Source organism: Arachis ipaensis, chromosome B5 (genome assembly GCF_059453495.1).
Source record: "Arachis ipaensis isolate K30076 ecotype BB chromosome B5, ASM5945349v1, whole genome shotgun sequence".
In the NCBI taxonomy this organism is placed as follows: domain Eukaryota; kingdom Viridiplantae; phylum Streptophyta; class Magnoliopsida; order Fabales; family Fabaceae; genus Arachis; species Arachis ipaensis.
In genome coordinates this window covers 149,735,335-149,748,918 of record NC_142440.1, presented here as the reverse complement: position 1 = coordinate 149,748,918, position 13,584 = coordinate 149,735,335, and the positions used below count along the sequence as shown (strand labels likewise).

The 13,584-nt window shown below is 33.8% G+C and overlaps 1 protein-coding gene across 1 annotated transcript; it reads left to right on the top strand.

The window, feature by feature from the left end:
- Window positions 1–226: 226 nt before the first annotated feature.
- Window positions 227–9,474, top strand: CMT3 (chromomethylase 3). The gene is made up of 21 exons (XM_016348291.3): window positions 227–706; window positions 1,921–1,952; window positions 2,081–2,180; window positions 2,710–2,817; window positions 2,914–3,033; window positions 3,123–3,222; window positions 3,306–3,517; window positions 3,615–3,680; window positions 5,304–5,561; window positions 5,641–5,699; window positions 6,014–6,080; window positions 6,164–6,493; window positions 6,641–6,709; window positions 7,122–7,208; window positions 7,289–7,376; window positions 7,533–7,648; window positions 7,727–7,831; window positions 7,937–7,980; window positions 8,195–8,264; window positions 8,656–8,759; window positions 9,108–9,474. The coding sequence occupies exons 1-21, from the start codon at window positions 440–442 to the stop codon at window positions 9,277–9,279; spliced, it is 2,574 nt and encodes an 857-aa protein (XP_016203777.1). The 5' UTR covers window positions 227–439; the 3' UTR covers window positions 9,280–9,474.
- The last annotated feature ends 4,110 nt before the right edge of the window (window positions 9,475–13,584 follow it).

The following is a 13,584-nucleotide window of genomic DNA, read 5'->3' as shown; positions in this document are numbered from 1 at the left end:
CAATGGATTGGACAACCCCAATCCTAGGTACACATTACACACCCACACACTCCTCATATACTTACCAATTTTTTTCTTCTCGGTTGCAACTAGTAGGACTCGAACCCGAGACCTTTGAGATGAGGAAGGGGCGGAATGCCGTGTGAGCTATTTTGGGCCTAGGGAAAAGGCCAACCCATTATGAAATTTAAAATAAAAGGCTCCATGGACGCGCAAAGCCCGCGAACACTGTCGCCGGTTCGTGAAAAGATACCAAAATGCACCTGAATTTCGCCTTCCCGCCCACTGCCACGATCCTCGAAATTTAAGCGCCTTCTATAAATACCCACTCCCACCACTCCCATTTCTCTCCTGCGCAATCTTTTTGTTCTCAAAATCTTCTTCAACTTATCATTTCTGCGCCACCACCTCCTCCGCCGCAACAGCCTGTGCTGCCACCATGGCTGGCAAGAGAAAATCCTCCGCTGGCTCTGGATCTCGCTCATCCAACAGGAAAAAGATGGATCTGAAGATTGAGGCAGCTGAAGAAGCTGAACAAGCTGCTTCAACTGTCGTCAAAGAGGAGGAAATGAATGACGCCGGATTTGTTGCTTCCATCAAGGCGGACGACGCCGATGGCGATAAAGAAGGACCTGATGCGGTGTTCGTCGGAGATCCGGTTTCCAACGAGGAGGCTAGGAGGCGTTGGCCTAAGCGGTATGAGAAGGTAAACCTTATCTGACTCTGAGTAGTAAGCATAAGAACTGCTGTAAGTGAAGCTCGATGATTTCGAAGTTGGTCTGTGTTTGGATTTGGATGAAGCTTTGCTTGTTTTCTTTTTTTTTTTCTTCTTTTTCCCCTGCTGTTTAGATTTCTTTTTTCTATTGGAAAGTTTAAATTCCCAAATCTGGCTCATTTTATTGCAAAGTTTTCATCGTTAATTTGGTAATGGTTCTTCAGCTGAAGTTAGTGGCTGTAGTGAAAACAGAATCTTGAAAGAATAATTTTCAAGATTTTTACGGATATTTCTTTTTCTCTAGTACAGTAAATGCAGTTAGTGGTGATATTGTTAACATTTAATTTTTATATTTTTTATCCTTAACTAATTTTTTTCATCATATATCTAAATTTCTTCCAAAAATGATTAAAATGATTAATTTTGCATTTTTCCAATAATCTTGCAACATTTTCCTGGTAAGAAAAAAAAAAGCATAAAAAAGCTATGTATTTTTTCCCTTTATGAAGAATAATGCTTAATTACGAAATTATTAAAAAAAAAAAACTTAATAACGAAATTATTTAACTAAATTTACAACAGTGTTATAAGACAGTAACTAATTTAGACAGTCAGAAGCGTGCATGGCATTGCTGCAATAATTCTCTCTGTCCCTCCTGCCTTCTTACACAGGAAAATGGACAAATTTAATTTATTTATAATATATAAATAGAGAAATCAAGACACAATAATTTGTTGATATTTTAGATAGCTTCTATAACACCGTGACATAATTATTTTAGTCTTGTATTATACTCACCTTTTCTCATGTTCGTTACATAAATTAATATTCACTGTACAGCTCTACTGTACACTTTTCTACATAATCAAATGTTTCGTACTCTTTTTCCATTATCCTTGATTATTATCCGAAAAGTTAAAATTATTCGTCTCCTTTTCCAATTAAATTTAAATTCTAGAAATTTCTGTTTTTTCTTAACTATTATTAAAATGTTATTTAATTTTAAAACAGTTTATGTTTATAAAATAAATTGACTAAACAGCGATGTTTGTTACTTGGAAAGCCAATGTCGTAGCTGTCTTCACTTTCTAAACAGAAATGTCTGGTTTTGAATATTGGAAATGAAAATAATATCCAGAATTTCAGAAACCATATATAAAATATAATTCTAACAATTTAGCTCGAATATTTTTATTGTGTTTAGGCAAAAGAGTCTGCTGGGACAAAATCAAAGAGGTATGTGGGAGTTTTAAAACTCTGTGCAATTTACTGCGATGCCATTTTTCTTTTTTGTAGAAGCTGTTCATGACAATGAATTATGATGAAAGCTAATATATCACTGAATCGTGCAATTTTTTGTACAGTGACAGTGACGAGGACATCAGACTTGCTCGGCGTCACTACACTCAGGCAAAAGTAGATGGGTGTACCCTTTACAAGCTTTATGATGACGCTCATGTCAAGGTTAGTTGAGATTCATTTTTAATAGTGCCATAATGGGTGTTTGGCATTTTGTGTATAACGCTGGATTGTTTAGTTAGAGAAATTTGTGTTTCACTTCTACTATTTTGGTCAACCTCCAAGTTCCGTTAGGCATTTATTGTAGTGACTGATAACCGGAGCAACATTCCAGAACATTTTGCAGAAAAGAATCAACTACTCCGAAAAAAACTTGAGTAATCATCGCATCATCATTTAATTGCAAATTAAAGAATCACGACATACTACAAAAAGATGTGAATGTTGATGTGGGTAATAAGTTGGATTTGGTATCTATATCATATGATAAGAGTATCACCAATAACCTGAATTCACAATGAACATATGGGGGGCATTTCTTTTAATTTTTTGGTTTAGTCCTTGACTTTATAAATTTCTATGTATTTGTCATTGAGAGAATATTTTATTCACCATGCATTTTATTTATCAATATCTACTTCATGTATGCTCTTGTCTAAATGTAAGGATATGATAAGTCTTTTTTGATATGTAGGCAGGGGAAGGTGAAGACAATTATATTTGTAAAATTGTTGAGATGTTTGAGGCAGTTGATGGAACATTGTATTTCACAGCACAATGGTATTATAGGGCAAAGGATACTGTAAGTTTTATAGTATTATGAAGCTTTATAAAACTTTAGCCATAATAGTATTGAATAATAATGTGGGAACTTTTAACATCTCTTTAAAATTTTCAGGTTGTTAAAGATCTTGATTACCTTATTGAGCCAAACCGAGTTTTCTTTTCAGAGGTTCAAGATGACAACCCATTGGATTGTCTTGTTGCAAAGTTAAACATTGCTAGAATACCTCTAAATGTACGGCAGCAGGCTTTACTTATGTGTTTTATGTTACTTGACATTCTTGCATTTATGTAATTATATTTACTTCTGAAGTTTGATTTCAGGTTGATTTGGATGCAAAGAAGAGAACAATTCCACCTTGTGATTATTATTGTGATACACTATATCTTTTGCCATACTCGACCTTTGTCAATTTGCCTGCAGGTTTTTATTTTATACTTGTATTTCTTTATTTGACCATTTTACTTTGTAATTGCATCTCATTTTTGTACAAACTTGTACTGCAGAATGTAGGGATAGTGGCAGTGAGACATCAACAATATCTTCAGATATTGATGTAAATGGAAGATCAGAAGTAAACTCTGAACATGTGGAAGGTGTTAATCATGAAGTTAATAAAGAACCAGAGCTTAGAGTATTAGATTTATATTCTGGTTGTGGAGCAATGTCAACTGGTTTGTGCCTTGGTGGCATTTTGTCTGGCTTGAACCTTGTTACAGTGAGTTCTATTCTGTTCTCTTGATAAATAATCCATTGAATTTATTTTGTTTGCTGATGTCTATTTTATTCTAATGGTATGCTATATTTTCAAATAGAGATGGGCAGTGGACTTGAACGAACATGCTTGTGAAAGTCTCAAGTTAAATCATCCTGAAACACAGGTAATACAATGCTTGTTTTTTTCTTTGTTATTTCTACCTGTGGGAAAATGCTAATGCTTCTCTGTCTTTCTCTTTACTTTCCAGTGGACAAAATATGTTGATATATCCATGTATATACTTGTGTTTATATAGTATAAAATAACATAATATAGTTTTAAAGGGTATAATAGATATTATCTTTTAAGGGTGATTGTAACAACTGGTGTTTCTAACAAGGTTCAAAGAGTGAAACAGTGATAGAAGCTTCAGGGAGGAGCGATACCAATGTAATATCACCTAACTTCCCTATTTGTGATATATTAGGCTGCTTTTGATTTTGAGAAGGATAAGACAAAATGTTGAGAATAAGACACAAAAATTAGTGTTTTTGTATTTTGTTTAATGATAAATTAGAACAAATTATAAAAGTTTAATTTATTCTCATTTTTTTATCCAAAAAATTTGATGAAAAAATATAATAATGAAAAATATAATTATGAAAAACTAATAAGACTAATGAAAGAAAAAATGAAAATTAAATTGTGTCTCTTATTAATATTTCTGTGTTCTCCTTGTTATGATAAATACAAAATATACTAATTCAGCATTTCTGAATACAATGTCTCTGTTTATGTTTCATTTGTCAAATATGATTATCTTTGTCTCAGTGATTTGATCCTGTAAATAAACAACCTTATTTTCTTGAGAGAAAAGTTAGAGAAGTAAATGGCTGTGGCAGTGATTTGGGAGTGCTGCCTCTCTCCTGGTTCTGTTTCCTGACTTTCCTCCTTGCATCCCCAGATTGAGTGTTCCCCATCCTCATTCCTTATATATATATATATATATATATATAACTGAATCATAATAAAATCTGCACACTCACCCCACTAGTGCCAGCTGGCAATTTCATTACATCTTTTGGTTCCTTACTCTTTTTTCTCCCTCCTCTTACAATAAGATGGCAAATGAGGTATTGTGTGGATTGTCCCCTCTGCTGGTTTAAGGGAATTAGAAGCTTCCTTCCTTAAAGTTCCTCATTAGGGAGGTGTGTAATAGTGTTTTACTCGTGTGCTCTTCCTTTTAAGGGATTAGAAGCTTCCTTCCTTTAATCGTTTTGTGCTATATTGATGCACTTGAGAACAATCATGGCTGGTTTTTACTGTTGCTTTATCATTGGCAGTAAGTTGTTGCCTGTCAACTTCCATTACATAGAATATAGGAGTTGGTTGACAATGGTTGTATTTTGTTTCTTGCTTTTGCTCTTCCAAAGTTTCCAGCTATTAGCCTTTAAAGCTATTAGACTCGAAGTTAGACAGTTCTGCGTGCTAGGGACTTTTTTGGACGTGACTGAGTATAGCTTGATGGTTTAAAAGAATCAACTAGGTCACAATCCAAATTTTACAAGTTAACCTTTAATGGGATTTGGGATTGGGAATGCCTTTATAAAAATTTGTGTCTTTGCAAGGTTGCTAAATGATCCTTAGTTAAATATGTTTACTGTTTAGAAATTGCAGTACTGTCCTTTGATGGAAAAATTAAGCGACTTTAACACTCACATGAATAGATTGACATTGCATTTCTTTTCTGGTTATTTTTAGTTGACATAACATTCTTGATTTGTTGACTATTTATGTTCTAATTCAGGTCAGAAATGAATCAGCAGAAAATTTCCTTTCGTTATTGAAGGAGTGGGAAAAGCTATGTAGTTACTTCTCGTTGGTCCAAAGCAAAGTGGCACATGAGCAGTATGATGAACTTTTTAGTGCAGTAGATGATGATGATGCGAGTAGTGAAGAAGAGAACAATGATGGAGCAGATGAAGAAGTGTTTGAAGTTTTTGAGGTGTTAGACATATGCTATGGTGATCCCAATAACAAAAATGAGCAAGGATTATACTTTAAGGTCTGATAGTAACTTCTTTATTTCCAATCTTCTTCTGTCATGGAAGTATATTTTAAATGTTTTCTTTTTCTAATTGCAGGTTTGTTGGAAGGGTTATGGACCTGATGAAGACACTTGGGAGCCAATTTCTGGCTTAAGGTCAGTTAGAATTTTGTGTAGATAACTTGAAGCTAAGAATGTACTCTTTATTATGTAGTTGAAACAACAAATCTGTATTGTTTATGTAGATAAATCTACTTCATTGTAATACTTTCATTGCTTTATTCACCCTTTTAAGTTCAGAGGATTTATCTTCTTTGATGTATTATCTTTATAATTTTATGTAAATTCTTTTTGCTGTTTTTTTCTAAAGTGACTATTTTTTCCAGTTGATATTAATTTATTGTACTTAATTTACAATATTGTTCCTTTTTGGTTCCCTTTATTGATTATCCTATGTTTTGTTTGATCAGTAATTGCCGGGAAAGGATAAAGGAATTTGTTACTCGTGGCTTTAAGTCAAAGATGTTACCTTTGCCTGTAAGTTTGATATTGGGTGAAGTTTTGATACATAGATGTGAGTGCTATTTGATGTCATATATATCATCATTGTTGTCTTGTAGGGAGATGCTGATGTAATATGTGGTGGGCCTCCTTGCCAAGGCATCAGTGGTTTCAACCGGTTTCGAAACAAAGATAACCCATTGGATGACGAGAAAAACAAGCAGCTTATTGTTTTCATGGATACCGTTCAATATCTTCAACCTAGATTTTCCTTGATGGAAAATGTGGTTGATTTATTGAAATTTGCAAAAGGCTTTCTCGGAAGATATGCATTGGCTCGTCTTCTTCAAATGAATTATCAGAGTCGCTTAGGAATCCTGGCAGCTGGAGCTTATGGCTTGCCTCAATTTCGACTGCGAGTGTTTTTATGGGGTGCTAAACCTTCTGAGGTATGCTAATGTTTTTGTTGCAGTATCTTTCAAAATATAGTTATCATGGTTATTTACATAAAAAGGAAATACTATTTTCAGTATTTTAATTTGGTCTTGAAGTTCAAATTTATGTTATATTACTATTGTTCTTTCTACATGGTACAGAAGCTGCCTCAATTCCCTCTTCCAACTCATGATGTTATTGTCAGGGGTGTTATTCCTTTAGAATTTGAGGTATGTGCAAATTTTACATTGGATTTGAGTAACTGTGTTTTGAATTGTAAGATAACATTTTAGAAGTGTTTATTAGTCATGGCATTGTGATTAATTGGCATGTTCATTGGTTTCTACTAGCCATAGGTTTGTTGCTAGTTATTTACTCCTAAATTGTTTTATGATAAGATCCTTTAGCATCCCATTGGCCAACTCCAAATCTTTAAATGGAGTTCAGATTTGTAACGGATTAGTCTTTGACTTACATGGCTGGGGATACCGTGCGAAACAATAATAAAATCCATTTTATAATTCAAATGCTAAATGGATGATTAGTGTCACATTTTTTTTTATTTTTTTCAATTTAAAAAAGCGTTGCAAAATCTCGAACTATAATATACTGAAGTCCTTAAGAAAATTTATTTACTTGCAGATAAATACAGTTGCACATGATGAAGGTCACCATATTACATTGGAAAAAAAACTTTTATTGGAAGATGCTATTTCTGACCTTCCTTTGGTATATCTTTTATTCATCCTTTTATTGCCTTTATGTTTTATGATAAGTTAGTTGTTGATGAATGTTATTACCCTATTCAGATTGAGAATGATGAAAGTCGCGATGAGATGTCATATGACAAACCTGCGAAGACGGACTTCCAAAAGTTTATTAGATTAAGCAAGAGGGGTAATCCATTCTTACAGCACTATTTGGTTTGTAAGATGTATAGACAGTATTGTTTAATAGTTTGTTATATATGTTGCATAAAAGTTATTTTGTAATAATGTTTGGTTATAGACTGTGTGGCGATTGAAATATGAGTGCTAATTTGTTTATTTGCAGCAATGTTGGGTCTTTCAGCAAGTTCAAAATCATCAAAGTCTTTGCTTCATGATCATCGTCCGTTTGGATTGAATGGAGATGATTACCAGCGTGTGTGTCGGATCCCCAAGAAAAAGGTTTTCTTCATTTCTGTAAGGTTGTTATATAAGTTTTCTAACATTAACATGTTAACAATCATTATATATTGCAATTAGGGTGCATGCTTTAGAGATTTACCAGGTGTTCGAGTGCGACCTGATAATAAAGTGGAATGGGATCCTAATGTTAAACGTGTATATTTGGATTCTGGAAAACCATTGGTAAGAAAAGTTTTATTCCAAAGTTACGCATTCTTCGTTTGTGGCACTATATTTTTAATTCTTAGAAACTCATTTCTAAAACATGTTCTTTAAATGTTACTTCAGGTTCCAGATTATGCCATGACTTTTGTGAAAGGAACATCGACAAAGTAAGTTTTCATCCATATATTTTTATCTGTTGGGGGGTTTGATTATTATGTTGCATTCGAAATACTCTATGATGACATCTAGTTTTTTTCCTGAATAGGTGATGATGAGAGAGCTTTTCAATTGTTTCTCTCATATTTTAAAGTGAAATTCATATGTACCATGCTGCTGTTTATCTGATCCTTATTGTTTTCATGTTTGGTGTCCATGTCTTAGACCTTTTGCTCGCTTGTGGTGGGATGAAACTGTTCCAACTGTTGTGACTAGGCCAGAACCTCATAATCATGTACGTGATTTTTATTTATGGAGTACAGTTCATTCATATCTGATTATTTTGTCGAATTTATAGATTTACTTTCATGAATAATGAATACATTCCCATCTTATCAAATTTCCAAAATCTTTCATTCCTATACTTAGGTGCTTCACTATAACTATATTAATGGAAATGTGTCATTTTGTGTAAAATATAGTTTAGGTATTGAATGCTATTTGTGACTGGAGCTTTTGAAAAATGGAATAGATGAATTAGTAAAGGTTTATAATTTTGATAGTATTTAAACACTACTAAGTAACAGTGAATTTGTGAAGCCCTAAATGGATTATATTTCCTTCCCCCTTATCCCTCTCTTCAGAATGAAGGTTTTATACATCATCCCAAAATTTGTATTTTTTAGGCAATTTTACACCCTGAGCAAGATAGAGTGTTGTCAATTCGAGAAAATGCAAGGCTTCAAGGTTTTCCAGACTTTTACAAACTGTGTGGGCCTGTGAAAGAAAGGTAACCATAATCTTTCTATTATGCGGTTTTATCTTTTCTTCACTATGTCAAATATGAATGTGCGAATCATGTTATAGATGTGAATAGAAATTTTATATATAAACAAGAACGGACTGACTCTCATTGTAGATGTGTTTTGTGAAGTTGCCAAATCTCAAGATACCATTATCCCGAGATATTTCATATTCTAGAATTCGCAAAAACATGTTTTTTCACCTTTTAAATATCACCGTGTTACTATGTTAGTTTTGTTCAGATTAAATCACATTGAAAAAAGTTGTTCACAATATAAGTATATTTTCTACCATTTATACACAACATTGTATAATATAATTGATTTCACTTTAGGTACATACAAGTTGGGAATGCTGTTGCAGTTCCAGTAGCACGAGCTCTGGGATATACACTTGGTCTTGCATTTCAAGGTTCTACGACTGATGGGCCTTTGTATAAATTACCTAAAAAATTTCCCATGATTAGGGATCGTGTTTCTTCTGTATCATCTGAAGATGTTGAATGAATTCAGTTTTTATTGTATTTTTATGACAAATTAAGGATTCATCACATCCTTCAAAGGAGGAATTGTATTTAAAAAGGGCTATAGGATGATTCTGATCTTCCAGCCTAGAATTGCATGATTTGCTGTATTGAAGATATGATATGCTGTACTGGTAAATTAAAGCAATTGATTGTCCAATGGACTACAAGCAAGAAACTCGGCTACGCCAGCCACCAATATTACTTTTTCTAGTTAATTTTTTCTTATTTTTATGTTTTAATATTAAATTGTCATATATCATGCTGTGTTTATTACAAAATAGTTATTAATTTAATGCGTGTTTTATATGTTTGTGTATATCCTTGTGAATAATTATTTAGATAGGCAGAGTCTAGTATATAGAGTATATTTTGGTGTTTGTTTTTAGTGAGATGTGACCTCAAAAATTTCCTAATTTGAAGGTTTGGTGATGAGTTGACATGCCAAATGTTGTGTTGTTATTGTCAAATTGGTTAAAAATTTATTTGTGTATTTTGTATGATAATATGATTATTGTGCCAAATGTTATATGTATTAAAATATAATTATATTAGATGTATGTTAAAATTAATTATTAATATAAAATATATTAGAAACATTAAAATGAGTTAAAAAATATATATTTATATACATTTGTATACAAATGTATGGTTGTTGATTTTTGTATATATATGGCATTTTTATTTAAAATAATATAATCTTAATAATGTGTTGTTTAAAATATATAATTTGTGCATAAATAGCATTTATTGTACATACATTTTATCAAGTAAATTTTAACTGAGATCAAGTTAAAAAAAATCTACCGGTGGATGCATTCCACGATATGTTTTGGCACTATTTCAAGTGAAATGGATTCGACGGTAATCATCAATTCAGGTTCGATAAATTTATTGAAAATATTGATGAAAAATTTGTTGGTAATTAGTATCGAACAAAAAAATTTGTTGGTAAGAGATTTTTGGTACTATTTATACCATCAACTATAGGATAATGGTAAATTCGACGGTAATATATTCAACAGCGAATTTATTTAATTAATTCAACAATAGATTTAATGGTAACCAATATTTTTCTTGTAGTGTATTAATGTGTGCATGTGTGAAATTATTTTACACTAATTATATATCAAAATTAAATTATATTTTAGAAATTTTTTAATGTGAACATTATCTTTTTACAAAAAATACTATTTGTACACAAAAAACAGTAATTATATATTTATATATTATATGTGTTGTTTAACTAATTTTAACGTATATTTTTATTTCAACATGTATTTTTCAATTCGACAAATCAAGCAAGGACTAATCCGTCGCGAATTTGAATTATATTTAATAGTTCTTTATTGACCAATAAGTTGCTACACGTACAAGACATAATTCAAATTTTCGATACTTATTTAAACGGACTAATGAATTAATTACTAAACTAACTTAAGTTGGTTATATAGTGGTTAAAGTAAATGATTACTTGTGACATTATCGTTATCCACAAATTAAAAAAAATTCTTTTGTGCAGTTGTAAAAATCAAACTGATTTGGACGGTCGGATTGAAAAATCGATGAACTAGTCCTTATATCAGTCTGGGTTGGTCATAAGACCGGACAAAGAGCAAAATCAATGGAAACCAGTTTGATTCAGATGGTTTTTACTAAAACTAGTGAACCGACAAGTTTGATAAATTCATATTGGTTCGGAGTTTTATTTCAAACCCCACACTAAAAACAGCGTAGTTTTTATTAAAAAAAAAAAGAAAGAAAATCTCAATTCGAGCTGTCCATCCCTAACCTCCCTCTCTCACTTTCACTTTCAATTGAACGGCACAGAGACAGAGTTCTCACGGTCTCACCTCACCTCTATGGTTAACTCAGTCACCGCCACCGCACAATCACCATCGTCGTCTGCGAGCTGTCGTAAAAAACTCTGCCTCATCTTAGTGCTGCCAATCCACACTCCTTGTGAGCCTCACCTCCATCTGTGTCGAAGAAGCTGGTTTGGCTTTGTGGCTCACCATCTTTTCCTCCTCGTGTCTTTTATTCTTTTTTTTTGTGCTTTCGCTTCTATCAACGGTGCGTGTCTGTGTGTAATAAAGGCATTATTTGATTTTAAGAATAAGGCAAAATAAAATATTGAGAATAGGACATAAAAAATAAAGACATAAAAATTAATATTGTATTTTTTTTTATGGTAAACTGAATATAAGATACAACAACAACAACAACAAAGCCTTGTCCCACTAAGTGGGTTCGGCTACATGAATCAAATGACGCTATTATGCTCTGTCATGTATCATGTTTACAGAGAGACCGTTTACATGTAGATCTCGTTTGACCACCTCATGGATGGTCTTCTTAGGTCTTCCTCTGCCTTTCGCCCCTTGTCCATCTTCTATCTCATCCACCCTCCTGACTGGATGTTCTATCGGTCTTCTTCTCACATGTCCAAACCACCTGAGACGTGATTCAACCATCTTTTCCACAATGGGTGCTACTCCAACTCTCTCCCTTATATCTTCGTTCCTTATTTTATCCAATCGCGTATGACCACTCATCCATCTCAACATCTTCATCTCTGTCACACTCAGCTTATGTTCATGCTCCCCTTTAGCCGCCCAACACTCCGTACCATAAAGCATAGCCAGTCTTATAGCAGTGCGATAGAATTTACCTTTAAGTTATAAAGGTACTTTTTTGTCGCATATAAAACCAAATGCAATCTGCCATTTTGACCAACCTGCTTGGATCCTATGATTTACATCCTGTTCAATTTCTCCATTATCCTGTATGATGCACCCAAGATACTTAAAACTTTTAACTTTTCGTAGGATGTTTTCTCCAATCTTCACCTCTATATTAGGGTTTTCCCTTCTCAGACTGAACTTACATTCCATATATTCCGTCTTGCTACGGCTTATGCGCAGACCATACACTTCTAGAGCTTCTCTCAATAACTCCAACTTCTTATTTAAGTCTTTCCTTGACTCTCCCATAAGGACGATATCATCGGCAAAAAGCATGCACCATAGCACAGGCTCTTGGATGTGCTCTGTGAGTACTTCCAAGACTAATGTGAAAAGGTATGGACTTAAGGATGATCCCTAATGTAATCCTATACCAATAGAAAATTCCTCTGTCACATCACATTGAGTCTTCACACTATTTGTGGCCCCATCATACATGTCCTTAATTGCACGAATATATGCGATTCTTACTCTCATCTTTTCTAAAACCTTCCATAAGACCTCCATTGGTACTCTATCATACACTTTTTCCAAATCAATAAACACCATATGTAGATCCCTTTTATTACTATGATACCTCTCCATCATCCTTCTTAATAGGTATATTGCTTCAGTGGTAGACCTGCTTGGCATAAATTCAAATTGGTTCTCTGTTACTTGTGTTTCTTTTCTCAACCTCCGTTCTATCATCATTTCCCATAACTTCTTGGTATGACTCATAAGATTGATCCCTCTATAGTTTCCACAACTTTGTATATCCCCCTTATTCTTGTAGATAGGTACCAAAGTGCTCTTTCTCCACTCATCAGACATCTTCTTTGACCTTAAAATCTCATTAAAAAGCTTGGTTAACCAGTTGATGCCTTTTTCTCCAAGACCCTTCCAAACCTCGATCAGGATATTATCAGGCCCTACTGCCCTGCCATTTTTCATCTGCTTTAGAGCCTCTTTCACCTCGAAGTCTCGAGTCCTTCGATAGTAGTCAAAGTTTTGATCTTCTTCTCTTGTGCATAACCGACCAAGGCTCGAAAGAGTCTTCGGTCCCTCATTGAATAACTCGTAGAAGTAGCTCTTCCACCTTTCATTAATCTTCTCCTCTTGAGCCAACACTTCTCCATCCTTATCCTTTATGCACTTAACCTGATCTAAATCTCTTATTCTTCTTTCACGGCTCTTTGCGATTCTATATATAGCTTTTTCTCCTTCTTTCGTGCCCAAAGACTGGTAGAGACCCTCATATGCTCTTGTTCTTACTTCGCTTACAGCCACTTTTGTCTCTTTCTTAGCCGCCTTATATTTTTTCCAGTTATCTGCGTTGCGGCATAAAGACCACTCTTTAAAGCACTCCCTTTTTATCTTTATCTTTTCTTGTACACTCGAATTCCACCACAAGGACTCCTTGTCTCTTGGCCCTATTCCTTTAGATTCACCAAAGCTTTCTTTGGCTGTTCTTCTAATAACTTCCGCCATCTCCCTCCACATCTCTTCTGCGCTTCCATTCCCATCCCACTTTACCTCTTCTCCTACCCGTCTTAGGAAGCTTC

Bases quoted from the DNA above. Each gene is read 5' to 3' on its own strand.
- CMT3 (XM_016348291.3), top strand. From the start codon at position 440: ATGGCTGGCAAGAGAAAATCCTCCGCTGGCTCTGGATCTCGCTCATCC. The intron at 7,832-7,936 runs GTAAGAAAAGTT...ATGTTACTTCAG, and splicing joins TGGATTCTGGAAAACCATTG to GTTCCAGATTATGCCATGAC. The intron at 8,760-9,107 runs GTAACCATAATC...ATTTCACTTTAG, and splicing joins TGTGGGCCTGTGAAAGAAAG to GTACATACAAGTTGGGAATG.